Source organism: Dipodomys spectabilis, unplaced genomic scaffold (assembly GCF_019054845.1).
Source record: "Dipodomys spectabilis isolate Male_0828 unplaced genomic scaffold, ASM1905484v1 ptg000019l, whole genome shotgun sequence".
Lineage (NCBI taxonomy): Eukaryota > Metazoa > Chordata > Mammalia > Rodentia > Heteromyidae > Dipodomys > Dipodomys spectabilis.
In genome coordinates, this window is record NW_024870696.1 from 14,415,722 (window position 1) to 14,442,477 (window position 26,756).

Sequence of the window (26,756 nt, forward strand, 5' to 3'; positions counted from 1 at the left end):
TCACACAACACAAGGGTCAGAAGCCTTGATCCTCTCCTCCTGCAGGAAGTAGGTTGAAATCACCCACTTTGAGCTTCAGAGATGGGAATGTCTTTTGTCCTACAGATTCCTTAGTCTTCCTTACCAAGTGAACTTCACGATGAAGAGCTAACAGCCTCTGCTTATTTAAGTTTATGTTTTACAGTGACACCAAAATAAGGACACTGCCAATTTTTTTTCTTAATTTTGTTCTTTCCCTGTGGCTTTGCTTGCAGATTTAGTTTGCAGGAGCAATGTCGTCAATGTGGTAGTTGATATTCACCTTAGATTATATTCATAACAGATAAGACAGCACAAAGACTAAAAGGAATATGCCCAAGGCTGCCCAGCAAGTCCTTGAAGAGCTAGCTAGCAGCCCCCCTTGCCAGTCCAGTCAATTAGCCTTTAGATTTAGCCATTTCTCCATGGTTTTATCACTTTTTTGCAAATACAAATTTCACCATAACCACTTAGTTCCTTTGTGTGTGTGTGTGTGTGTGTGTGTGTGTGTGTGTGTGTGTGTGTGTGTGTGTGTGTGTGTGTGTGTGTGTGTAATTACCACTGGAAAATGGAGGAGGTAGGGTTATTATTAATTTTGTTCCAGTATTCAGAATTCTGCCAGGTAGACCCTCTTAAAGTCAAAGACAGGTCCAGATATTGTAAATGCTTCTAGAAGGTCTGATTTCATTTTTTAAACATCTTTAGGCAAGTGGGAGGAAATAGCAACCAAGCAGGACCTGGTACTCTAGTAACAGACTACTGAGCAGTCAAGACTGCCTCTCAGAGACTCTAAGAGAAATGTCTACTCTTCTCCATCTCCAGCCACAGAAGAGCCAATGAACAGTCTTAGCCAACAGTGCTCATCTGTGGCACTGGCCCATCTGAAATGCAGGCACATCTTGAAGGGAGATCACTTAACATCTGAGACCTGTCATAGCTGTGCTTCTAAATGGGTACCAGAGTTTGCTGCTCTCTGGAGCGATGGCTCTGGAGATAGAACTCAAAACAAGCACATTTGGCCTTCTTGCCAGTGCTCTCTCAAGAGCTTTTTAAGCTCACAACCCAGGTGGAATCAGAGGTGCTGCTACAACAGTCACTGTACTCTCTGCCTATTGAGTTTCTCCAGAGACTCATTGTATTAGTATAAATGAAGACAGCCACCCCTTCTTATACCATCAAATTGGGATTATAATTAACTCATTTACAAAAATGAAACCTGGTTTTTTAATTGATGTCAGCAGTCCTACATGGAGCAGAGGAGATACTCTGCCTTTTGAGAGCCTTTGTCCCATAGTATGCTCAGAAAATAGGAAGTACTTCGAACCCTATGAGTATGAAGCCAATGGTCAAGCTGAAACAGCAGCTGGCATGAACAAATTTCCAACTAGATTGGACAGCCTTTCTCCTGTGTCTTGTGAACAACCTGCTGAGAATGGGTATTTAAGAATGTGGCCTCCAAATAGACAGCAACCATATCCTTTACTTCTCATGCTGTTATCTTGTATCTGTGTCTCCATCCCACCCTGACATTCACGTTGTTGAAGAATTCCAGTAGCATGGAATTGGATAGATTTAACACATCATCATCTATAAATATAAAACCTCAAGAAAAGAGCTTGCTTATATTTACAGATTTCTCAAGCAAAAAGGCCAGCCACTTTCAGCGAGCCAAAAATCAAAGGTCACTACAAAATTGATCAGCAAAACAGGCAATCTGAAGGCCAGGAATTTAAATAGAGTTCAGTTGAACTCAGTTTGGTCCTGGGAAAGGGCTTACAAAAGATACAGCAGCCAGAGAGGAACTGTTTCTTCCTTTAGTCTGCCGGCATGCCAAAAATCTGTACAGTCCTCAAAAGATCATCCTCCACTCAAAAGGAAGAGTCCTTGGGCCTTGGCTCCATTAATTCATGTGCAAGAAAGGCAATGCCTTCTCACCTTTCTCTGTCCTGCTGATCTTGTTGTTTTTTTTTAAAAAATGGGCAGCTTGAGGAAGCACACCATTTTTCCCAGAGTGGCAAAAATAAATCCCAGCCAGCTAAATGTCCAGGTTGTGCAAGGAGAGCTTTTTGGTGGCTTGAGATGGGGTACAGTGGGTGGCAGTTGCCATATCACATGGGATTATCTCTCACAGAGGTGCAGCCGCTCACAGGGGGGTGGCACGTGGTAAAGCAGGCCTGATCTTGTCCTTGCTGCAGGTTTAGTAAAGTGCTATTGCAAACCTCCCAGCAGGAAGGCCACCGCACTGCCACTAGCTGCAGAGCTCTGGCTGCCTAAACATGAAACGAGCCCAGTGCATGGCTCAAGTCAGCCAGCAACCCGGAGAGATGCAGCCCAAGGGCCACTTAGAATCTTTTGGACAGTTTTAAGGACTGCTCCTCAAATTATTTCTCCAAATCAAGGTAAGCCAAAAAAAAAAAAAAAATGCCGGTTCCTGGAAGTGATCAAGACTGTCCTCCAACTGAGTCAGCGAGTACAGCAAAGAAAGCTTTCGTTTTTTAAAGGGAAGGAATGAAGTCTGCAAGCTCATCTAAACCAACTCCCCCCAAAGCAGAGTAGACTCCTCTAATTTCATTTCCACCCACAAGGACAGGGAACTCCAGGAGACTGGCATCTGCCCATGTGGCTAAACAGATGCACATTTGGAATCCAACTGTTTCTACAGGATGTTTTCACTGATGGTTGTTTTGGGATCTCCTGGGTTTAGCTTTGATCATTTCAAAGGCTGTATAGCCCACAGCCTGTCTTGGGGAATAAATGCTACAAGCAAATTAAAAAAGCACACTGCACCAAAGGGACTCATCAGGCAGTCCGTGAAGGTCCAGGGTCACTTGACTCCAGCCTCAGAGTCACCTGCAATGAAAACTACTTCTTGCCATCAGGGAGTCAGTGCCATAGATTGATTTCTTACAAACCAAAGCTGATCAATATTCTCTGGTTTGCACTTTGAAGTAGGAAAGTCATATTTTCACAGCAACAAACAAAAGCAGGGAGGAGGCCATCTTTTACTATCAAACTGTGGCCATGGATATTTTTCACTGACCTTTAATAACTAATAACTTTTATTTGGAAAATTAGTATCATCCAAAAATCATTATACGCAGGGGCCATGGTGCCTCTCCCGCAGGAATCTCATTTTGGTGGGAGCAGTGGTTTGGGAGGCCTGGTGTGAGATGCACCAAGTGGCACAGAGCTCCCAAGGCCAGGTAGCGTGGTACAGTCACCTTGTGCTGTCAAAGCACTGAGCAGCCAAAGCCTCTAAGCAGGGTGGGAAAGGAAGAAGCCAACAAGCCAGCATCCCTAGAGCTCTAGACTGTCCACCTCTGTGCTGTGGCTGAGACGAGGCTACTCTTCCACCACCTCCCAAGAAAGCAATGCCCTAGTGTAGTCTCACAGACTTCTAAACATCAGCAGAAGACTTCCATTGAAAATAATGGAAATTCACATTGGCGCACCTTTGATCCTTAAGAGGCAAGTCTCTTTTGATTCTTGAAGATATTCTTTCAAGCCAGAAGGACATGTAGGGTGGGGAGAGGAGAAGTTTAAAAAGGAGGATGATCCATTTCATCAAGCCAAGAAGCTGGACTAGTTGGAAAGTCGGGATAGCCTACACTGCTTCCTGTGGAGATGTCAGAGGTGGGTCCCCCAGCCATGGCTCTCAGCGTCTGGCTTACGCCCTGCCCTGCATGCGCAATGATGCCCAGGTTAGTGTCCACCGTGTAATCCAGCCCATTGAGCAAAGGAGCGTGGGATGGCAGGGACGATATGGAGGATGGAGACTGGGGGATTCCATAGGGGCTCCCATCCCTCAAGTCCTGATAGGTTTGTCCTGTCCCATCCATGGAGAAGCTCCCATTCATTAACTGTCCGCCTGTAACGTCCCCCACGTTGCCATAAATCCTATTGGTGTGGCCAAGTTCTGAGAGAATTTGATCCTCTGTGGACAAAAGAACGGAGATTTATTATCAGCTACCAGGACTCTGGTGGTCCCTATTTGTCGCAAACCATAATACACATGACCAGGAAAGATGCCCAAGGGCGGCAGCTCCCTCACTGCCAAGCATAGGTCAGACATACGTCAGCCGGACATCCAGAGACCAACCCAGTCTACAAGGTAAAACAAGAAACACCTGCAGAGACTGGCTGTGTCCACACGCCTGAACACATGTTGGCAAGCTTGTTGGTTCTCTGTGGCTCATATACTAAGAGTCTCTGGCTACACTGAGGAATCTGAATATACCAGGTTCAGTGAGCTGTGTTATCCATGTCCCAAGTGAAAACTACGTGCTGACAGGATTTGCTCTGAAAGATTTTAGACCGAGAAAAAGGGGTTGGTTTGGCTGTTTGGGAAACCAGCAAGCCCATATGATCAGGACAGCTAAATCCCACTTTGGGACCTGTGTACAAAATCCTAGTCTGCCTGAAGAGGAGGTTCAAAATCAAAGAACTTGGTTTCTCTCTATATCAGGTAAGATCTTTCTTGGGGACCAAGAATGACCCTAAGTAAATGCACCTTCTTATTTCACGGGGATCTAATGGAATCTTGTCACATGAAAGAATATGTCTTTCCAATATAAGTGAAGTTTTGTCTTAAGAACTAAGAGATTTGCTATTACCCAGAGAGAACAATGATCTAACAACCCGGGACCAATTGCACCCAATAGAAGTGAGTACGAAACAAGATTTAGTCATCTTGTGTGTTCAGGCGGTGGACTTCAACAACTCAGATGAGATTTCGTAACGTTCCCAATCCTGACAAGAGGCTCAGAAGGTGAGCAGAAGGCGTGCTGAGGAGACCAACACTTAGATTCAGGAGACCTCCGTCTCCTGAGCTCCGTTCTCTCAGGGTAATTTGCTCCTGGCAGACAACCTCCAGGTTTGCACATCAGTTCCTATGTAGGGCCTCAAGAGGCTAGACTTCAACCTCCTATCTCTCTGAGCCCCTTATTCCACCCAGGAAGATGTACGAGGGAGAAGAGCTCATGCCTTCGAAAGGGAGAAGGAAGGTGAAGGTCTGATCATCTTCACTGGCTTGGCCTTTTGCCTGTACCTGCCATTGCCTGTGGCCTGTGCCCGCTGTGGGAACCACAGCTCCTGTGAGGACAGTCTTACTTTCCCCAGCCACATCCTCAGCTAGCTGTGTTTGTTGTGCCATAAGATGGCTCTGTAAAGTGGGCAATGAGGTGATCCTCATCGCTAAATGGGGAGACGGAGGCTTATGAGGAATGAATCCTTTTGACAGAGCCAGGTTTCCGATCTCCAGTTCAATCCCCTTTTCTCTTCTCCCATAGAAGACTTTCCTCATTTGAGGACTCAGTCATTGAGAACAGTTATGGTTATTTGCAAACAACCTGAGGATCCACGTCATGCAGTAATTTGCAATTTTGCTGATGCACAAGTTGGAACATAGCGCATGCTGCAAAGCTGTGTGCGGGACTCGGGATGAAGTGAGTGGGGACGGGAGGGAATTGCAGAAGTGCAGTCAGTGCCCCATCTCACATGCTCTCACTGGATTGATTTCTTAGGGAAAGGCCTGTTGAGCAAGGCCTCCTGCCACCAGGATAGGTGGGGCAGGGTACCCTCTGAGACCCTGGGAGGAGGCCCATCATCCTGAAAAGGGCAGAAGTACCAGAGCAGGCCTGGGACAAAGGCTGAAACACAGCCATCTGTTTGCAGCCACATGACCAGCTTAGGGCACCTCCATCAGCAGAGAAGGAGGCCATGGAGCCCTAGGGCGGAGCCAGGGCCAGGCTGGGTCCCAAAGAAACCAGCCTCTATATTTCACCAGCCTTTTGTTTTCTTGTCTTCTTGTTTTCTACTCATCCCTTTTGGAAAAAGCTGCTAACCCCTTCCCTACCCTGTATTGCAGACCGATGCTCGAGGGAGTGTCAAGCTAGATTCCTACTACATATCAGGGCTTACTGTTCCCCAGGGCACTCTACTAGGACCTCAGCCTCAGTCCCTCCAGCCCTGCTCACCTCGGAAGCTCAGCTCACTGTCACTAACCCCACAGTCCTCTGCAGAGCTCTCCTTCTCCTGCTTGCTGCCTCCCCGGCTCCTCTTGACACTCTTGTAGAACTGTCCCCACCGGTGCCGCCCTGCATCCTTCTTCAGGCGCTTCTCCTTGGCCCTTCTGTTCTGAAACCAAACCTGTCACAGAGCACAGTGCCATTCAGAGGGGGGTCTAGCACAAGTCCAAAGTCCCCCAAATCCCCAAGCTAGGTAGCTAGAAATGGACTGAAGCCTTGGCAGAGGGGCGTGCAGGACCAAAGTGTAATGTGCCCACTAGCTCTTACTGGGCCTTCAAGGCTGGCCACCTTGCCAGTGCCCCCAGGAGCCTGGCCTGGAGCCCAGCTCCCCACAGAGGTCAGAGCCACCACGCACTGTGACTCAGGTGAAAGGCGCAGACTCCGGGCTCAGCTCCACGTCCATCCCTCCCCAGGCCCCAGAGGGCAAAGCAGGCTGGCCGCTCACCTGTACCACCCTCATGTCCAGGCCTGTCTCGGACGAGAGCTGCTCCCGCACATGCCGGGCAGGCTTCGGGGAGTTCTTATAGGCATTTTTTAACGTCTCCAGTTGCTTTGCTGTGATGGTGGTCCGTGGCCGCTTCGCCCCAGCTTCTGAGTCATCTGCAATGAAACCAACCTTACCGGGGTCAGCCAAACGGATGACGTGGGGCGTCTACCCCTTCCTTCCCCAGGCGGGCCTCCAGCTCGGTGGACAGTGGGAGGAACGGAACATCACTGAGGCCCATCCCCCACCCTGGGAGCTGATCCTAGCACATATCTACACATGGTAAGGGATGCTCATTGTCCCATTGCTCCTCACAGCCCACGTGGCCCCACACAGGTCTGTCATCACACTGAACATAGACCGGATCACACTTCACTGCTGAGACCCTTGGGAGCCAGCAGGACTATGAGGTGAACAAGCCAAACTGAAGCTGGGCATGGGCTGCCCCAGGCTCCACCCCTCCCACCCGGAGCCTGCATTCTCCTCCTCCCAACCACAGGGGAAGCCTGCACCTCATGTATCATCTCAGCAAAGTTTGTGGGTCAGAACCCACTGGTGGGTTGTTAAGGAATTTAGTGGGAAGCCAGGTGCTGGTAGCTCCTGCCTATAATCCTACCTATTCAAGAGGCTGAGATCAGCAGACTGAAGTTCAAAGCCAGCCTGGGCAGAATAGTCCAAGAGACCCGATCTCCAACTGACCAGCAAAAAGCTGGGCTGGAGGCATGACTCAAGCAGTAGAGCACCAGCAAAGTAAGGAATATGAGTAAGAGGCCCTGAATTCAAGCTACAGTAACATACAGACACACATGCGCACACACACACACACACACACACACACTAAAAGGTTAAAAAAAACAATGAGTAGGATAAGGCAAACATTGTTTCATAAAACGTGCTGAGTTGTTTGTTTTGTTTTTCTTTTTGTTGTGTTTGGCCATGCTGGCCTTGCAAATACTAGGCAAGCACTCTTCCTCTAAGCTACGTCCCTAACTCTAAAATTCGTTTCTTGTGATGGATCATGCAAGTCTTTGAAAAGCAGTGGGCTAAAGAGTGGCCAGGGCAACACATTGGCCAGCAGTGTTTAGTGGTGTTTTTGTTTTGTTTTATTGGCGGTACTGGGATTTAAACTCAAGGCCTTGCACGGCTTCAGCTCTGCCCCTTTCCCTTCAATGGGCTTGAAGCCTGCAGTTCTTATTGATGTTGGTTTGTCTGCTCCGTCAGGCACAGAAAGCTGCCCCTGAGTGTTCATGAGGGAGACGGGTAAACAGCTGCTTGCTCCCAACCTCCCCTCCTGCCCCCCGCCCCCACCGCTGTGCAGAGCATAAGGTGGGCAGTGGCTCTTGCCTTCTCTGAGTTGCCCAATTTGTGCTGCTACATTCCTGCCCCTTTGCCTTTCCTCCTCCTCCCACTCCAGTGAAGAAAACCCTCTGTGAGGAGCAACAAGAACAACCAATATTGATTAAGCACCTGCTGTGTGTCTGGGTTCGCCGAGAGCTTTATGTGCCTTCAGTCCTCACCGTTCTGAAGGTTTTTTGTGGAGTCAGAAGATGTGAGTTCAGCCTTGGAGTGAGTGGGTGAGTGACGGGCACACAGCCTCACCTCTGTGAAGCTGAGGGCACCAATCTAGGAATTAAGTAGCTGTGCAGCGCAGACCCACACAACACCCATGCACCTGGCCATCCGCCTCCTCCAACAAGCCACATCATCCTGGAACAGCTCCCACCCACCTGCCTCCTGCTGTAGTCCAGGACCAAAACAGAAGTAATGGAGCATTCCTTGGTAGTCACTACAACTTAGTGAGGAAAACTTCTGAAATGCTGTACTTTAAATTCTTAGGAAGGGTCAGATGCATAGAGCTGGTAGCATGACATGGTTTCATACAAAGTTGACTTATGCAAATACAAAATAATGCACAGTTAACTATTCAGCCTTTGTGTATAAAACTTTTACTAAACTGTCACAAAGACGGGAGGTGGGCATGGTAGCACTGTAGTAAACAGCACTGGGAGACTGAGACAGAAGGATCACAAGTTCAAACACCAGTCTAGGTTATTTAGTGAGACCTTCTATCAAAAAAAAGGTTTTAAATCATAGAGAATCATTGAATTTCAAAATAGGTTGACCTAGCGAATTAGAAGCTATTTTCACCCCAGCCAGATGGGCAGTGCCCTGAGTGCACCTGCCACCCTGATTGGCCCAGTGGTTAGTGCCATGCCACTGCTTCCATACAGAGAAAAGTTCTTCATGTGACTATGGGGACGATTATGCTGTTATTTTAACATTCACTGTTATTATAATTTAAAATCTTTTTTATATCCTATAACAATGTCATCCAAGTATTCATTAAGTAGCGATGGCAGTGCTCGTGCTGAAAAATGTACCTAAAAATCAATAACTTTGGTGCGGAAGTTAAATGTGATAAAACACGGTGAGGAAGGCCAAGCAAGCCCACGATACCCTGAGCTGTTAATTTAGGAGAGAGTGGGGGGGGGGGGGCTGGAGATAATGCTGAGGAAAGAAAAAGTAGCATGAAGGTGACATACACTTCACTGGTTATGGATTTGTGTGCAGAACACACCCTCCCCCTACTTTTTACATTCATTCCCATGGAAAAATTAGTCTTAACATATGTTACTTTTGAATTATGCAGAGCCTTCTAGAACTTGTCTCTGGCGTACAATACGACCTCATTTGACTGCCAATGCAAACGTCCAAAGGAGAGGGGACAAATGAACAAAATCCTCCTCACTAAGGAGCAAATGGCTGATATTAGATTCTTTGTTGAGCCCCGGGGATGGAATTACAGGCCTGAAAGAAGGTTTCCAGGAGCAAGGTGGAATGAGAACAAATGAAAAGACAAACATCCTATAAGAGACAAAGACCACCGGGATCGTACAGGATGGGGACAAGGGACCCCTGGGGAACATGCTGGAAGCACCACTGTTTTTACCCCAGCACACCCTCCTCTCTGTCTCTATGTCTCTTCCACATGGATCTCACTCTTCTAGGGCATCCCGTTTCACATGCCTCTCCCTACTTAAATCTCAGACGATAGCCCGGTGTGGCAGCATCATTCCCCCCCCCCCCATATTTAGCTGAGAAGCTAAGACTCAGCCCCTTACTCGGTTTCCAGGGAAGGTCCAAGTTCATAGAGACCCCCACCCACCCCCTGACACTAAACCCAGCGCCTTTCCATTCCCCTTGGTGGTTTACTACAGGGAAAATCTTCTTTTTGTGAATGGATGATCCCTCCACCATGCCTGCTTCCTCAGCAATGTTACCGCAGGTCCACTGGAGCCATCCACAGTGCCAGGAGACACTGCGCTGAGAGCCCCAGGATCTAAAGGAGGGCTCTGGCAGTGCCACTCTGGGCAGGACTCCGAGGGGGTGGTGTGCTGCTCTTTGGTAAGGAGGATCAGCGTTTGTACCTAAGGTACCATGGCTTCTCTGAGTCCACCTTGTCCCTGAAGAGCCCTCCCGCTCTTCTGCAACATCCTAATGGTGTCAAAAGCAGTAGTGTTATGAGAAGTATGTGAGGCCAGGAATGATCTGGAAGGATATATATGAACAATTCACTCTCTCTGTCTCTGTCTCTGTCTGTCTGTCTGTCTGTCTCTCTGTCTCTCTCTCTCTCTCTTTCTCTCTTCTCCCCTCCCTCTTCCTCTTTCCCTCAAGCTCACATTGGTTGATAAAGGCTGTTTTCCTCAGTAACACATCTGAGTCAATCACAATGTCAGAGGCAAAAGCACTTGATGTCCTGTGAGGTCATGTTGATTAAGATTAAGAGTTCATGTTCAAGTTTAAGATTAAGAGGTTGAATTTGACCAAAACCCAAATTCGGATCCTGGGCATCACACACACACACACACACACACACACACACACACACACACACACACACACACACACACACACACACACACACACACACACACACACGTGGGCACAGCTGTGAATGGGAAGTGAAGGAGCCCGGCTTAGGAATGTACAGGTCTGAGCCCTGTCTGGGCACTGAAAGCTCTCTGGATCCCTGAGAACATGGCATGGGGAGGCAGGGCCGCTGCCGCCAGGCTGAGGATGGGTCTGGGGTTCCAGGTGTGGCTATACTACGCTAGGGCCCAACCCCAGCCTGGGCCCAGGCTGGGAGCTCCGGCTGCGCTGTAGGCTGTGCCCGGGCAGAGTCAGGGGAGGTCATGTTGCTGAGCCGCTCTCCATGTGCCCCGTGACACACTGGACTCCAGCTCCAACCTCTGGGGGCAGAAGCCCAAGGAGTCACAGCCCTCGGTGGGAAAGGAAAACAGAGACAACAAAGCCCTCGCTGCCTCCAAGTGCTGCAGCTCTCATTGCCCAGCAGCATTCGGAGCATGGAGTGCGAACAGAGCTCCCAGCGCCGCCCTAGGCAGACACAACAGTGACATCATGACAACAGTGACATCATGACCACTCAGTCCTTCAGTCTGCTGTGGGAGGCAGCTTTCTGCTACTCACTGAAGCCCAGAAGTGCTAACAGGTTGGGGTGTTCCTAGCTTGGGGACACTTCTCAGAGGAGGCCGTGGAGCAGGGCTCAGAGACTACATAGGTACAAAACCAGGATACAGGCCTCTCAGAAGCCTGTGAAAGGCGCCCCAGGGCCACGGCGCTTACCATTCTGCTTGGCTGTCTCGTAGTCTTCCTTGCACACCAGCCGCCCATCCTCCATGAGGTAGAACTCGTCCCCCGTGGCCAGCTGCCGGTTGCAGATGATGCAGGCAAAGCAGTGCAGGTGGTAGACGAAGTCCTGGGCCTTGCGGACCACCTGTGTCGGGGGGATGCCCTGCTGGCAGGCCGTGCATTTTGTGCCAAAGCGCCTGTCGAGGCAGCATAAATGATCAGACCAAGCTGGTGGGTGCTGGACAGTGTCTTCTGTCCCCTCTCCTCCCCTACCCCTTCCATGGCCACAGCATCAATCTCCCACTCCGCCCCCGGACCCTCAGACCTACCCTCTAGGCTTCCAACCAGCCTCCCGCCTTTTGTCTCAGGCTCTTTTGCCACAAATGCAGGTGTTGAGTCAGAACAAGGGTCTCCAGTCCCCTTCCCAAGGCTAGTATCCCAGAGGGCCATACCACTTGCCTGACACCCGTCAACGTGGCGGCAGACGGAGGGCTAAGTCCCCCGTGGAACCCACTGTCACTCTGGGCCTCCCTCCAGGTGCTACACAGAAAATCAGCCTCACAGGACACTGCGTATGCCCTGGGGCTGCTGTGTATAAAACCCCCAGAGCCAACCTCTGCCCAACTCCGCTGGGCACCCGTCCCTGCATGGCTGTGTGCCAGCACTTGCCTGAGTCCACACGGGCACTCCGGAGAAAACCTACTTCGTCAGCAGAGCTCAGCGCTCCTGACAGCTCATCTCTCTGGTCTGCCTCCATCTCTCCCTCTCTCCCCTCCATACGGCACAAGGGAAAGTCCCCACCCCCACCCATGGACCAATGGTCCCAAGTGGGCCCAGGAAGCCCCTGTGACATTTCCAGGATGCGATAGATCTCAGTTTGGAAAATGCTGTGGCCCAGCTTCCTGGGCTGGCAAGAGGAAATTACCCATGGCCAACCTGTGCCAGGGCTAGAAGGAAGAACCCAGCTGCATTGACACGAGTATTCAGCCAGGCCCTGGCAGCCACAGAGGTACGTGGAGCCAAGCCAAGGGTCACAGGGCTAGCACAGCCCAGGACCGCCAAGTGCCAGGCCTTGCTGCAGGTGTGCTTTCCTTACTTTGGGAGGGAGGAAGCCAGGAGGGGCCCGGGAAGCAAGGGCAGAGTTTAAAACAGCAATCAACCTAATTATTCATGACACTTCACACAGCAGAACTTTATCTTCTTCAGGATGAAAGACTTCGCCTAATGGATCTGGGGAAGGTTTGATTTTAATGGTCCTTTTAACTAATGCTTATAGGCAGCCTGATTTCCCCAGAAAGGACAGTACATATTTCATCCACATTAATACCAAATAAATTAATTATGGTCATGGCTATCATGATGAATCCCAGATTAATGCGGATTGATGGGTCTCTTATGCAGTAATGATACCTGCTGAGGGGCTGCAGCGGCCTGTGACAACGCGAAGCCAACTACCACTTCAGAACCCCTTGCCAGGGACAGGGTGTGCCCGAGAAAGGGGGGTGGTTCTCCATATCCACCTGAGTAGCTCCCCAAGAGCCAGTAGTGGGTGGTTGGGGGATGAGTCTTTGAAGGCCAGTACAAGCGTGTTGGCGTGCACACAGAGGTCTTCTGCATTCCCAGCACACACACGCACCCTTGTTGCAGGGGAGCAGGGCTCTTAAAGGAGTGTTAGATGGGCTTTGGGACATTCCCCCTACCCAGGATGTTCAGAATCCTGCCTCAGGACAACCTGCAATTTTGTCCGATTTTCAAAGGGATACAGGACCCAGATATTAAAGACTTGTTAAATAGTGAACCACATTTTTAGAGGGTGAGGAAGAAGACGACGAAACCTGAAGGCTGAGAACAAAGTGTGTGTGTGAGAACACAGGAAGCAAGCCTGCATGTGTGTCACAGGGGCGTTTTCAAAAGGCCCGTGCCAACAGGCGCTGGTGTAATCCTAGCTACTCAAGAAGCTGAGATCTGAGGATCAAGGTTCAAAGCCAGAAACATCAGTGACACTCTCATCTCCAGTTAACCATCCCACAACCCAAAAATGGACCTGTGGCTCAAGCGATCGAGTGCTAGCCCTGCACCTCTGTTCCCCCCCCTTGGCCAATCTACAAGGTGGTTACTTAAATGAACACGGCCTCCAGCCACCATGCTCACAGCAAAGCCTTCCAAGACACCCCTAAATGCAGAGGGGGAGGATCAATTGCCTTTGCTGAAGACAGTGGGCCAGGAACTGGAGACAATCTAGAGTTTTCCAAAAGTAAATCCTGCCCTAAGGGCCCAGAGAGGGACAGAGACCTGAGGAGAGGAAGATTGAGGGGAGAATCCCGGGCCGAGCAGGAACCCTCCTGCACAAGAGCTCTGCATCTCCCGACCTCACAAAAGCAGACTGGGCTTTCCGTGGCCGGAAGCCCGGCTGACACTGGAGCACCAGAGACATGAAAGATAACGGGGGTATAAATTTAATCTACATCCCGACAGTGATTCATGCACGCGGGTGGCAAGTGCACGAGAAAAATGAAAAATAAATGGACTTTTCCAGCATTTTTTAGCAATTGAAGCAATTTTCCTGATTGCGGGATTTATACCAATGCTAAGTGGAAGTTGTTCCTCATTACCTTCCCCCCCCCACCCCCCGCAGCAGAGCTGGGGGCGGGGGAACGCTTCATGCACCCTTATAGTCCCCAGAGTTTCCCTGGCCTGGCCCAGCTCCAAGTGGAACCGCAACCCCACATCTAATTGGAGCCAGTAGACCTAGAATAAGGTGCCACCTTGAGCAGGCCCCCCCACACACACACCCAGTTCCAGAGACCTCAGACCACATCACAAATGAGAAGGGCCTGGCAGGCCACACGCTTGTCCTGTGACCACACTGCTGTTGGTAAAATTCCTGGGCTGCTACAGTGAGAACCAACAGTCTAACTACTCTGACCAGCTGTGAAGGAGGCTGGGTAAAGAAGTGAGGGACACCAGCCCAGGAAATCAGCTTCTTAGGATTTTCCAGGCAGTACCCCCTTGATGCCATCCCTAAGTACCTACTATGTGCATAGCCTGCCCACTCGGTCACATCATGTCCACTGGTCTACGCCTTCAGAGAGACGTTCCTGCCAGTCCTGACTAGCCAGGCCTCCAGGGAGGGCCAGTTTCCCCGAGAGGCAGCTGGAAGGGATCTAAAATGACCCTAAAAGGCAAGAAAGGGTGCTGGAGTACAGTTTAGTCAGTGGGCAGAGTGCTTATCTAACATGCACCAGACCCTGGGTTTGCTCCCAACACGGCAAAAACAAAATAAAAAGCTTGAGGAAGGACTTGCTAATGGCTCACGATGTTATTTATTCCTCTGATTGATACCACTGGAAACTCCCTATCATCCTTGCCTACCACACAGTAGGCAAGGAAGAGGAAGGAAGGAAGGAAGGGAGGGAGGGAGGGAGGGAGGGAGGGAGGGAGGGTGAGTAAATTATACAACTCCTGGGTGAAGATAGGAGGGAGGGACTGAGAGAAAGGAAAGGAAGACATTGCATGAAAGGAAATAAACTCATACCTGACGCGCTTAATTGTAATCCCTCTGTAGATATCACCTTCAAAGTAACAATAGTGTTAAAAAACAAAAGAAAACCTAAAAACCAAGTGTCCACGTGAGTCATCAGGGAAGGATGGCTCCCATCGGCATAGCAGGAGGGGATCCGAGGCCAGCCTGCAGTGAGGCTGTGGTTTGCTAAAACCCAACACCAACTGTCCAACCCACGTTGCTGTCATCCCATGCATGTCCCCAGAGTGAACGGAGGGGATGGGGAGAAACAGGCTCAGCAAAGCGAGGTGTGGCCCCAAGCCTGCAGCAGCAGTGAGTGAGACCAGGGCTTGGACTCCTAAGACAACGCAGCTGAGGAGTGCAGGCCACACAGCTGCCCTAGCTCAGGCTAGCACTTAGAGCTTTCATGGCGCCAGTAGCTCTGCCATACAGGGGCTGAGCTGGGTGCTCACTCTGACCCCACCTGGCTGGGGTGAGAGAGTCTGGCCAAGCAATAGCTGCATTGCTAGTTCTCAGGACCATCCTTGAACCCACCCTCAGCTCCCGTGCTTGGCCTGAGCCCCTGCCTCCACCAACTGCCATAGAGGGACCTCTCTGAGCCGCTCACTAGGGCAAGGACACACGGACTTCTGGCATATCCCTGATTTGCTGTGCTAGTCCTTAATCGGCCCCATATGACCATGTGGCAGTTACCGATGAAGGTCTCTGAGCTCCTGTTCACCACACCTACTGTATACTGACAGCTCTATGAGGCATCCCCTCACCCTGGCTGTGACAGTCACTGCCACCCCAGCGTCACCCTTGGTGACTTCAGCTCCTGGCTCGGCTCCACTCCACTGAACCACACAGACCACCCTTCCGCCCTGCCTTTGACCTCTTCTCCACCCTTCCTCATCTGTTCACTCTGATGCTCTGTCAAGATACTGTCCCCAGTAATGCCAAAACCCTGCAAGAACTTCCATCCCCCCCACCCCCACCTGGAGTGGGACTACCACCTGCTACGCACTGGGCATGCTCCCTCTAGAGGGCCCTGCAGTAAGCTAATTCCAACCACTCAGGGACTGCGTTTCTCACTTGCCTAGCCCTGTCCCTCATTCCCCCGGTGGTCTTGCTCTCCAGCAACGGTTCCATGGACCACCTTACGAATCCTCCCTCCTCCTTCCCTACTCTAGTGCAGAGCTGAAAAAAAATGCAGCACCTTGTTGACTTTAAGTTGATATGGAGGGTGGGCATGGTGGTACACACCTTTGATCTCAGCACTCAAGAGACAACAGCAAGAGTTTTAAGACCAGCCTGCCTATAAGCAAAAGCTTATCTCACAAAGCCTGAGAGAGGGAGATGGGGGGAGGAGGAAGGAGAGGGTGATGGAGAAGGAGGGGGGAGAGAAAGGGAGAGGGACAGGGACAGGGACAGGGAGAGGGGCCCAGAAACCACACTTCCCTAGGCTGTTTCTCATTCTCGCACTCACGATCTTCTCTACAGCCTCCGCCGTGGGTGTCAGCTGGTGGACCAGGTTCTGTTTCCCGGAGCAGGAGCTGCTTTGGGAAGATCCACCGTGTGCTCACCACCTGTCCACCACCACAGCCAGGACCCTTTCCTGGCCCCAGGTGGCCAGTCGTGCCCTGTTCTCGGCCAGCCTCCATCCTCACACAGAGCACCTTCCTTCTGACCCACCAAGGTTCCTTCTACCCTGTCCCCTCTGCCCTCCCCGTCAAGCCTGTGCCCTGTCTGCCAGCTCTGAATCCATCATGGGGAAAAATCCTCAGGGAGTTCTGGAGGCCAGGACTCTGACGCCCCTTGCACAGGTTGCTCTTGAATCCAGCCAGCCTCACCAGCCAGCCAAGGCTGCGCTTGGCAGGTGGTAGGCGAGTTGGCATGGCTACCAGCGGCGGCGCCCATCCCTCCTGACCTTGCAGCTGCAGGAGCTCACCGGGCCTCTGGCCTGCTCCCCTGGCTGAGCCCTCTCACCCCCCCACGGCCCTCCTCCCCCCACCCCTACGCCCCTGACACTGGGAGGCCCTGCCGCCCAGCACCTTCCTCAGATGCCCCCCCCCCCATCTTCCTCACTGCAGATTGCTGAAGCTTCATTCTTCCAATTGCTCAGGCCCAGAACTTGGACTCTCCGCTAGATCTGTCAGCAAATCCTGCTGACTTGGCCCCAAAGTGCTGGGCTGCTTCTCAATTCCATTCCTCTGCCTCCTTCCCTGGTTCTAATAGCCACCAGCCTCCCCCTACAGCTGTCCCTGGTGGCCCACATCCTCCCTTCCAGCTACCCCTGTGTCTCCACACAGCAGCCATGGAAACTGAGGCCACATACACCATCTTCCTGTTCTCCCCTCTGCCCCCACCCCCATCCCTTCCCCCCCCCCCCCACCGTGGCTCTTCCTCAGTCAAAGCCAAAGCCATTGCTAATGGTTGAAAATCTACCCCCTGCCCACCCCTGGCCTTCTGACCTCAATTCCTTCCTCACAACCACACTCTGCCCTGCTCACCATCCTTCCCCTGGGGCCCTGGCACTGCCTCCTCTGCTGGGGACACTCTTTCCCCAACACCTGCATGGCTCACCCCTGCCATTCCCATGGTCTCCCCAGAAATGCCACCTCCTCTGGTCTTCCTTGATCACCCCCAGCACTTTCTTTCTTCTCTCCAGAGCACTCAGCTGGAGAGCTGCCCTGAGCATTGTTCTTGATCGTCTCCCCCTTCCCCCACTGAACCCAGCACCCCAGCAGAGTCTGACCAGGTGATAGTCTAAATGAACAAGAGGTCTGCAGTCCGCCCGCCCCCGCCCCCCGGCCCCCACTGCCACATGTGAATGAAGCAAGTTCAGAGAGGGTAGGAAACATGCCCAGAACTCACAGCTGAGATGGTAGGGCTGGGGTTTGAACCCAGAGCTCTTCCTCAGCGCGCCTCCCTCGCGCTTGGCCATTGCAAGGCAGATGGCAGGGAGCAGCCCAGACCCCAAGCCAGCCGCCACAGCACGACGTGCCGTCCCAGGGAAACAAAATACTGCATAACTTGATTTTATGCTTTAATTGCTTGCCGGTGATTTACTGCCGGCTGTATATTTTTTTCCCAGCTGACACTTCCCTACATGTATTTCTTTTATCTATCACCGCATTTGACAGGTAAGTTGCTGATATTTACTGTTACTGTAGGTACGAGCATTTCCAACATATATCACCACCCACTCTCAGGCCACAGCCATGTCACCAGACATAAAGCTCCGCCCAAGCCCACGGTCACATCTGGAATGGTAAAACCTTGAGGGTGCCGACTGCACGCCATCACACATACGCCTGCCTATTCTACCAGAGGTGACCCCCAGACAATGCTTCGTACCCAGGCCTTTTAACGCGGTGGGGTTGGTTTGTCTGTTGTTTGGCAGTACTAGGATGATGCTGATCAAAATGCATTGCGCACATAAATAGACATGTTAAAATGAAGTACCTCTGTACAGCGACTTGAAGACAATAAAAAGTGGGGTGAAGGGGGACCTAGCTGCTGGTAGGTCACACCTGTAATCCTAGATACTCAGGAGGCTACTCAGATCTTAGGTACTTAGATCCTCACATCTGAGGATCGCAGTTCAAAGCCAGCCTAGACAGGAAAGTCCATGAGACTCTTATCTCCAATAGACCACCAGAAAACCAGAAGTGGAGCTGTGGCTCAAAATGATAGAGTACTAGACTTCAGTGAAGTGCCCAGGCCCTGAGTTCAAGCCCCATAACTGACAAAAACAAAACAAAAGCAGAGAGGGAGAATACTGAGATTCGAACTTAGGACCTTGCACTTGCTAGGAAAGTACTCTACCACCCGAGATACATACCTCCAGCTCCTTTTTGTTTTCATTATTTTTCAAGTAGGGTCTTATGTGTTGTTGTTGTTGTTTGTTTGTTTGTTTGTCAGCCATGGGGCTTGAACTCTGGGCCTGGGCACTATCCCTCCTTCAGCTCAAGGCGAGCACTCTACCACTTGAGCTACAGCGCCACTTCCGGTTTGCTGGAGGTTTATTGGAGATAGGAGTCTCACAGTCTTTCCTGCCTAGGCTGACTTTGAACCATGATGCTCAGATCTCAGCCTCCTGAGTAGCTAGGATTACAGGCGTGAGCCACCAGCACCCGGCGGGTCTTACGTTTTTTTGCCAATAGCTGGCCTCAGACTACAATTCTCCTCCCTTCAGTCTCCCTCATAGTTTGGATTACAGAAGCATGACACCACACCCAGCTTACTAATTGATATGAGTGTCTCACTAGCTTATTTTTCAGGCTAAATGCCTTCAATCATAATCCTCCTAGCCTCTGCCTTCTGAGTTTACAAGACTGAGCCACAGTATCCAGCCTTTAGTGTAGTACTTTTATTTTGTTGTTTAGTTAGTTAATTATTGACACTACTGGAATTTTAACTTAGATTCCATGCTTGCTAGGTGGGAGCTCTGTTGCTTGAGCCATGCCTCCAGTCCTTTTTAACGTTGTTTGTTTTTTTGCCAGTCCTGGGGCTTGAACTCAGGGCCTGGGCACTGTCCCTAAACTTCTTTTGCTCAAGTCTAGCATTCTACCACCTGAGCCACAGCACCATTTCTGGCTTTTTCTGTGTATGTGGTACTGAGAAATCAAACCAGGGCTTTCATGCATGCTAGGCAAGCACCCTACCACTGAGCCACATTCCCAGCCCGCTTTGGTTTATTTTTGAAGCAGGCTCTCACTCTTTGCCTGTGCTAGCCTAGACCACGATCCTCCTGTCTTACACTTGCCATCACAGCTGGGATGACAGGCGCATGCAATGGTGACCACGATGGAAATGAGGTCTCCAGCAAGTTTTTTCCAAGCTTGCTCAGAACGATGATCCTCCCAATCTCAGTTTCCCAAGGAACTAAGGTCACAGTGTGAGCCATCTGTGCCCAGCTATTTTTTAAAGGGCATTTGCTATCATCATTTTGAGACAAAAACTCCTGAAGAAACCATAGAAATGCCAACCTGGTCCAACCTCTTTATTTAGCAGGGGAAGAAACTAAAGCCAAAGAAAGATAATAATTGGCCGAAGATCACACCACTCAATTAGTGAGGAAAAGAAGCTAGAGCTCAGCTATCTCTTTGGGCACACATCCTCTCCCTCCCAGCTGGAGAAGGCTTTGCCCCCCAAGAGACAGGGAGCCTAGGGAACCCGACCCTCCAACAGAGCCCAGGCCAGTCCCTGCATTTTTGTAAACACACATTGACATGGAATATGCACACGGGAACTCATGCCATCTATCTCATTTAAAGCACAGAACAGGCCCTTGGAGGCCTGAATTATTCTTTCCTTTACACAGATGGCAATGGGCTGGGAGCCATCAGCCGGCTGGCCCAAGCTCACTGTCCCTGGCAGATGATGCTTATCTCTCCCAGGACCTAATAAGCCCTTCTCACTCCAGGTTCATCGGCCTCAGCAACAGCATCAACTCAGCTGTAACCACGCCAGTCTGAACAGGAGACCAGGAGACAGACAGCTAGGATGTCTTCTTTATGTTCTGTGTTAAAGCAAGAGAACCACCCCAGGCTTCTGAAACTTCAGCCATGTTGAACAAGCAACATGGCTGCCCCTGCCCAGCTGTGCATGGACCACTCAAAGGGTTCTGAGTGACTTATACTCAGCCCGGAGAAGCTCAACTCCTCCCAGATCTTGGGTCTCCCTCTCTACGATGGTATGGAAAACGTTAACAGACAGACAGAGGAGCACTCAGGGACAGAACGCCTACCAGTGTCCCAGGCCAACCTGCCACACTTACCTACAACACTGGCTACAGAACTCAACCCTTGCCCGTGAGCTTCAGGAAGTTCTGTGGGCGCCCAAATAACAACACGGCTGTGCTCTGATGGGTCCTGCTATGACCAGGGCCACAGAATGTGCAGGAGATAAAAGGAGCTTATGCTGAGCTTGAGGCTTCAGGAGACAGTGGGAGGCAGGAGGCCAGGAACAGACCTGGAGGGGAGGCCGTGCAGGCTGAGGAAGACAGAAGGCACGGGAGTGGGAAGTAGGAAATTGAGGTACAGAGGTGTGGATCCCACAGGACAGAGGCAGCAGGAATGACAAGAAAACTTTGGGGGTGAATCCCCCATGACTTGCCAGCGATGGGGGTGAAGGGGAGAAGAAGAGCCTTGCCACTGCTGGCTCGAGTGTTTTCCCCAAGATGGAAGAATTCCACCCACCTCCCCCACTTTGCTCAGAGACCCTATTTCCACAGCCCAGGTACCATGTGATTGGCAACTATTTGGTTCCAGCTAGCTTCCAACCATGGCAGAAAAGTCCCTGACATATAGTCCCCACAGATGTCAGGAGACTGTCACTCCAGGCCGGGCTCCAGGAGGCCGTCCGCGGGGCGCAGCTGAATGAGAGCGCTCAGGGCGGGCAGACGGATAATCCTGGGCTCATCACCGCTTGATATATGGTCGCTGGTCCCTGGGGGATCCGCTGGGCTAAGTAATTGCTTCTGCCTTGATTACAGCCCGTCACAAATGACTGTGACTGCTCCACCAGCGTGTCTGAATCTTACAAATGTCCACACACACAGCCACTATCTAGACCATCTGATCGTTACCTTAAAAGGTTTAATTTGCTTAGGGAGGGAATTAGACTATAAACTATTCAGAAATTATGGAAAGCCACACGTCAAAGAGACCCTCCCCCTGTGGGTCCCTCCGGACATTTTGCTAGAGATATAGGTGGGGGGAGGTTGTAGTTATCAAAAATAAAAAGTGGCTGAGCAAAAATCCAGCCCTAGATCAGATCCACAACCAACCATGAATCCCAGAACTGCGGTGCTCGCTTCGGGAGATAATGGGGCACATGGCAGCTACAGGCCACCCTGCAGCCACCTAGGCCCGCCTGCTCCTCCTGCCAGGATTGGGGCCGCACTCTGTGAAGCAAAGGTCTAGGGCTGCTGTTGCTGCCCCCCAGCTCTGGACCCTGCAGGGAGGGTCAGCATTATGTGAGGGACACTCAGGATGACTTCCCATTCACCCCCACATGAAGGCGTGGACATTGGTTCCAATGACCGGCCATACTAGCCACCCAGCCTCACCACACACCTGCATCCCCATCTTTCTGCCCTTTCTGAGGCCACTCCACTCTCAACTTCGGGCAGGAATCTCCTTCTGTCTTCTTCACCACACCCCACATATGGATGCCGAACCCCCACCCTGAGAATAACCACAGATAGCAACCACTGAGCATGGACGTCATGTACCTCACGCCTCACAGTAACTCCAAACAAAGAATTGCCAGTTTTCTTCCCATTGTAGAAGCTGGGACAGAGCTTCCTAAGCCAACCTGAGCCCTAAGTCCACACTGATCCTGGATTCAAGTCCAGCCCTTTTCTATCACTCACCTGCCTTCCCCATAAGAACCATGTCCTGCAGGCCTCTGCCCACCCAGAGCCAGACCCAGGCCACTCGGGAAGACCTGTGCACAGCCATCCTGTGACAGCCTAACAGCAGGTCTGCCTAAGCTGAAACACATTGTCCTGGACTGCAGGGATAAATCACAGCAGGCCCAAGGACGCTGTCTACCTGCCGCGGGCTGACAGTCTCGAGATTGACGGGCTGGAGGAGGGGCCCAAAGCAGCCCACACACGTTCCCTCGCAGACATCAAAGCCTCCCTCAGGCTGGGGTGCCCTGGCCATGCCCAACTCTGCCTGCCCAGCAGGCTAAGGGTGCCAGAGGCAGAGATACAGCCCAGACAAGAGAGAGGAGAGGCTTCAGACAGGAATCTCTTAGGGTGGCAGCACCCTAGAGCACCTGAGGTTCAACCTCTTAAGGCTGAGTACAGAGCCCTGACTTCCCAGGGTGCAACCTGAAGCTCCCTCTGCCTGGAAGGTCCTAGAAGCTTTGCCTCTCACCTGAACCTGTTGTCTTCCAACTCTCTAGCAGTGATTGTTTACCTGTCATAATAATCCATGGTTTGTCTCCCAGTCTTCATGTAAATCAATGTGGCTTGTCTGCCCTGTGGTTTAATCCCTACCACACTGCCAGTGACTCCTCCCACTCGGTCAAGCTGCCCTGCCTGGATCTGAGCAGCTCAAGGCAGTTCAAGGCAGTCATGTCCAGTGGAAGCTGGGGGAGGCCAGAGCAGGCTCCACCCAGATGGAGCTCCAGCCAGCTGGGCCTCCTGAGGGCAGCTGGCTAAGTGGGATTGTCAGAGCACTTGGAGCAGAGAATCCATTCTGTTGCAATGTGCTTCAGAGTTAGACAGTGGCCCAGGATCCAGGCAAAATCTAATTGGAGATGAGGAGGTGGCCCAGAGCCTGACTCCCAAATACCTCCTCTCCCCAAGGCCTGTCCCTTTTGCAAGCAGGAGCCTGTAATATGCTGGACTTTGGGTCCAGAAAAGGACTTGCCTAACAAATGCAATGCAAGAAGCCCTTGGCTCCTGGGCTTGTGATTCAAATTGTTACAGGCCTTGGAATGTCTGCTCTATGGTGAGGAGTTTAAAGACCCCATCACCAGGCTCAGAGACAATACAGATCACACTGCACTGGTCCACAAAGCGCTTCTTTCCTTGTGCCTCAGAACTTTACTCCCTTTGAGAAAGGAAGACAAGGCTTCAAGAAGCAAATATAACAAACAATGGCAACTATTTCATGTTACTGAGCAAGGAAAGAGTTTGGATTTCGCTTAGCATCCTAGCTACTCAGGAGGCTGAAATTGGAAGGATGGAGGTTTCAGGCCAACCTGGTTAAAAGAGTTAGCCAGGCCCCATCTCACTAAAAAAAAGCCATGCATCATGGTGCATGCTTGTCATCCTAGCTACTTGAGAGGCTGTAGGTAGAATCATTTACAAAATAAAAATAAAGCAAAAAAGAAAAAGGGCTGGAGGTGTAAAACCCCTGCCCAGCAAGCATGACACCTCAAGTTTTAAAATAGAAAAAAAAAAAAAGAAAAGGAAGGAAATTAAATGTGTTTAGCATCCCCTAAAGAAAAATCCAACAACCACAAAGTACAGCCTCCCAACGGTACCTTTTTCTTTGTCTGGGTATAAATGAACATCGCCCTCTGCTGCTCATCATCAATATTACCACAGCCCCCTTGCCGAAGACTGGAGGAAATCCTGACTTCCGGCTTTTCTCTTCCAGGAGCTCGCTGAACAGCTTCCAAGGGTGCAATTCACATCATCATTGTGATTTGTGAAACTGCACAGCGAGAGGACACTCTTGGGATTGTGCACAGCAGTGGCCTTGGCCCTGGCCCTGGCCCTTGTTATGGGCAAAGAGATGAAAATATCCATCCTGGGACTCAGAACCACAGGGCTGATAAGTGAAGCCAGTGTCTCTGTAGTTGCCTCTGAACAGAAAGATGGTGCTTTTTCCTTTTTTCAGTTTTTTCAAGCCGCATGGAGAAACGAGTCTCCCTGGCTTGGACCAGTGCCTTCCAACCCCCACCTCCAATGCTAGGAGTAGATTCAAGTATAAGGCACCCACTCGGGCTGAGACTACTCCCACAGCCAAGCGTGAGACCAGGGAAGGACCTGGCACCAGGCACTCTCCTACCATGCTGCCCCGAGGCTCTCTGTCAGCACTGCATGTGTGCCATCTGGAAGCAAGTGCAGGTGACAGTAGTGAGCTGTCATGGGGAGCAGGCTGTATCTGAGTCCCCAGGTCCCTGGGACTGGGAGAGGAAGACATGCTGCCTGGACAAATTGTTCCCTGTCCTTACCCAGAACAGAGCCTGCTAGTGTTCTACCACTTGATCCACATCTTCACTTCCAGCTTTTTGGCTGGTTAATTGGAAATAAGAGTCTCATAGACTCTTCTTCCTTGGCTGTCTTTGAACCACAATGCTCACATCCCAGCCTCCTGAATAGCTAGGATAACAGGCATGAGCCACCAGTACCCAGACTCCCTAGAGGCCTTGGGGGACCCAGTCATCACCTGAATTGGCCCTCCATTGGCAAAGAAAAGAACTACCCCAGCTTTAAGTTCCCTCCACACAGTACCCATCACAGAGTTAATGACCTGGATTCAGCACCAAACCTGTGGCCAGCTCCCTGCATACTGACCCTGACAAGCGATCTTGTGAAGGAAACAGAACAGGAGAGATCATCGTGACTTATTACTTAAAGGTACACGCAGCAACTAGCCTGGCCTGCAAGAGACCTGGCACGACACAGTAGAAAGTTGTCACCGAAGCCCTCATAAATCCATTGTGCAATCTACTCCTTGTTGCTCAAACCCAGCAACAGCCTGTAGGCAAGGCTCAGGATCCAGTGCTCGCGTGGAGGACAGAAAAATGAAGAACACATAGGTCCTTTTCTCTAGTCAAAAATAAGAATAAAATAAGCACACAAGGAATGAGCAAAACAACTTAGCCTGAGAAGGGAGGGAGGGGTGCAATGGCTCTAGAGGACCCCACGCTGCCCAGGAACTGGACTTTTGAGCCACATGAAGGAATGAAAACTCTGCGGCAGGGTAGCTATCTTCCTTGAAAGAGAGATCAGCCTGGGCCAAGCGTGGATGCAGGAAATGCGGCGCATGCGTGGGGTAGGGCGGCCTGTATGGTGGTAGTGGGTATCAGGCACCTGAGGAAAGCAATTAGCAAGGGCCAGAGGGAAGCCCAGGCCAGGAGGCTCTAATAGTAGCGGAAATGCATTTGGGATGTTCTGTGGATGGCAGGGCTCTTTGGAGGAGCTAGCCTGGGGTTGAGAACTCCAGCTGTGAACAAGGACAGCTCATCTGGCAGGGAGAGGCTTGTGGGCTCCAAGGAGATGGGTGGAGGACCAGTCAGGAGGTTACTGCTGCAGACCAAGCCCTGGAAAGGATCCAACTATGGGCTACGGTGTGGGGAAGCGATGGAGGCAGGGGCTGAGGGCAGCAGCTGGGTGAGGAAGTCTTCCTTGCTATTTCTGGCCTGCGGTGACCCCTCCTCCGCCCACACTCTGGGCTCCTCCTGGGTTCGGGGGAGATCCCCTTCCCTTGCCATTACTTCTCCCAAACCTGCACTGCTGCCCCCTCCCACTCTCCCTCTCCCTGTCCTAAAACAGACCAAGTCAGGCAGAACTCAAAGCCCAGACAGGTCCCTCGGGCAGTCAGCTCAAGGTGGGGGTGGGGTGGAGCACGGGGGTGTCTAGAGAGAAAGCCTTGGGGTCATGGCTGACTGGCTCTGCTGACCCCACAGACTGCTTTGACCAGCCATGTCAGTACCTCCCCTACCTCCATCCCTGGAAGTTCAAGATGGTGATGTGGCCTCTGAGGTTCACTGAGGCTCTCTAAAGGGGCAGAGACACCTGGGGGGGAACCCAAAGGAGCCACCCAAGTCCTGGGGCAGGCCCTCCTGCTCCCGCCTGCCCTTCTGTGCCTGTTTATGCTCCCAGACCCACAGTGCACTTGAGTACACACACACACACACACACACAGAGGAGCACACTGGAATTCACCAGAGCTGTCATGGTGCCCAGCTAGGGCATCGCTGAGACAGGAAGAAAGAGGCCAACGGGGGTCCCTCATTGAGAAATCAGGTGGGCAGATGGAAGGGAACCACATAAACATCAGAATAAAGGAAATGAGCAAGAACCCGATTGGGAAAAAACAGAAAGCAGATGGGAAGGGATGGGGAACTATGCACCAAAAGCTGCGAGAAGGAAAAGAAGGCCTGTCCCTCCATCTGCACCTTCAAAGATCCGCTGGGTATGCCACGTGAGCTGTGCAGTGCCCTCCTGCAGTGCCCACACCTAGACGCACACAGAGAAAGCTGCACAGATGTGAATCCAGAGCATCGGCGACCACAGGACACCCGGAGCCCAGCCCAGGAGCGGCCGCTGTGGGCGCTGAGGTCTAGGAAGAGCGCTTCAACTGAATTCTGAGAACTCCCAGAAATTCAGATCCACCCTTGCTCGAGGACCTCGGAGAAATGGTGCCCTGCATCTGGGAATCTCCTTTCTCCATGTCCCCCGTCTCTGGAACCACTCAGCCTCCAGAACTCATCCATAAAACGGGGCTGCTGATCCTAGCTCCCATCTCCTCGGGTGTGATGGCTTGGATAGGTCAACACTGTGGCTTTCTTGGGGTCAGTCACTGGTGCGGAAGGC

The 26,756-nt window shown here is 51.4% G+C and overlaps 1 protein-coding gene across 1 annotated transcript in view; it reads right to left on the reverse strand.

Moving 5' to 3' along the window:
• Positions 1-3,024: 3,024 nt before the first annotated feature.
• Lhx4 (LIM homeobox 4) overlaps positions 3,025-26,756 on the reverse strand; it is a 44,746-nt gene continuing 21,014 nt past the window's right edge. Inside the window, exons 3-6 of the mRNA XM_042674505.1 lie at positions 11,173-11,375; positions 6,490-6,644; positions 5,994-6,165; positions 3,025-3,952 (exon numbers count right to left, since the gene is read on the reverse strand). Coding sequence (XP_042530439.1) covers positions 3,558-3,952; positions 5,994-6,165; positions 6,490-6,644; positions 11,173-11,375 — 925 coding nt within the window. The 3' untranslated portion in view covers positions 3,025-3,557. The remainder of the gene's footprint in view (positions 3,953-5,993; positions 6,166-6,489; positions 6,645-11,172; positions 11,376-26,756) is intronic.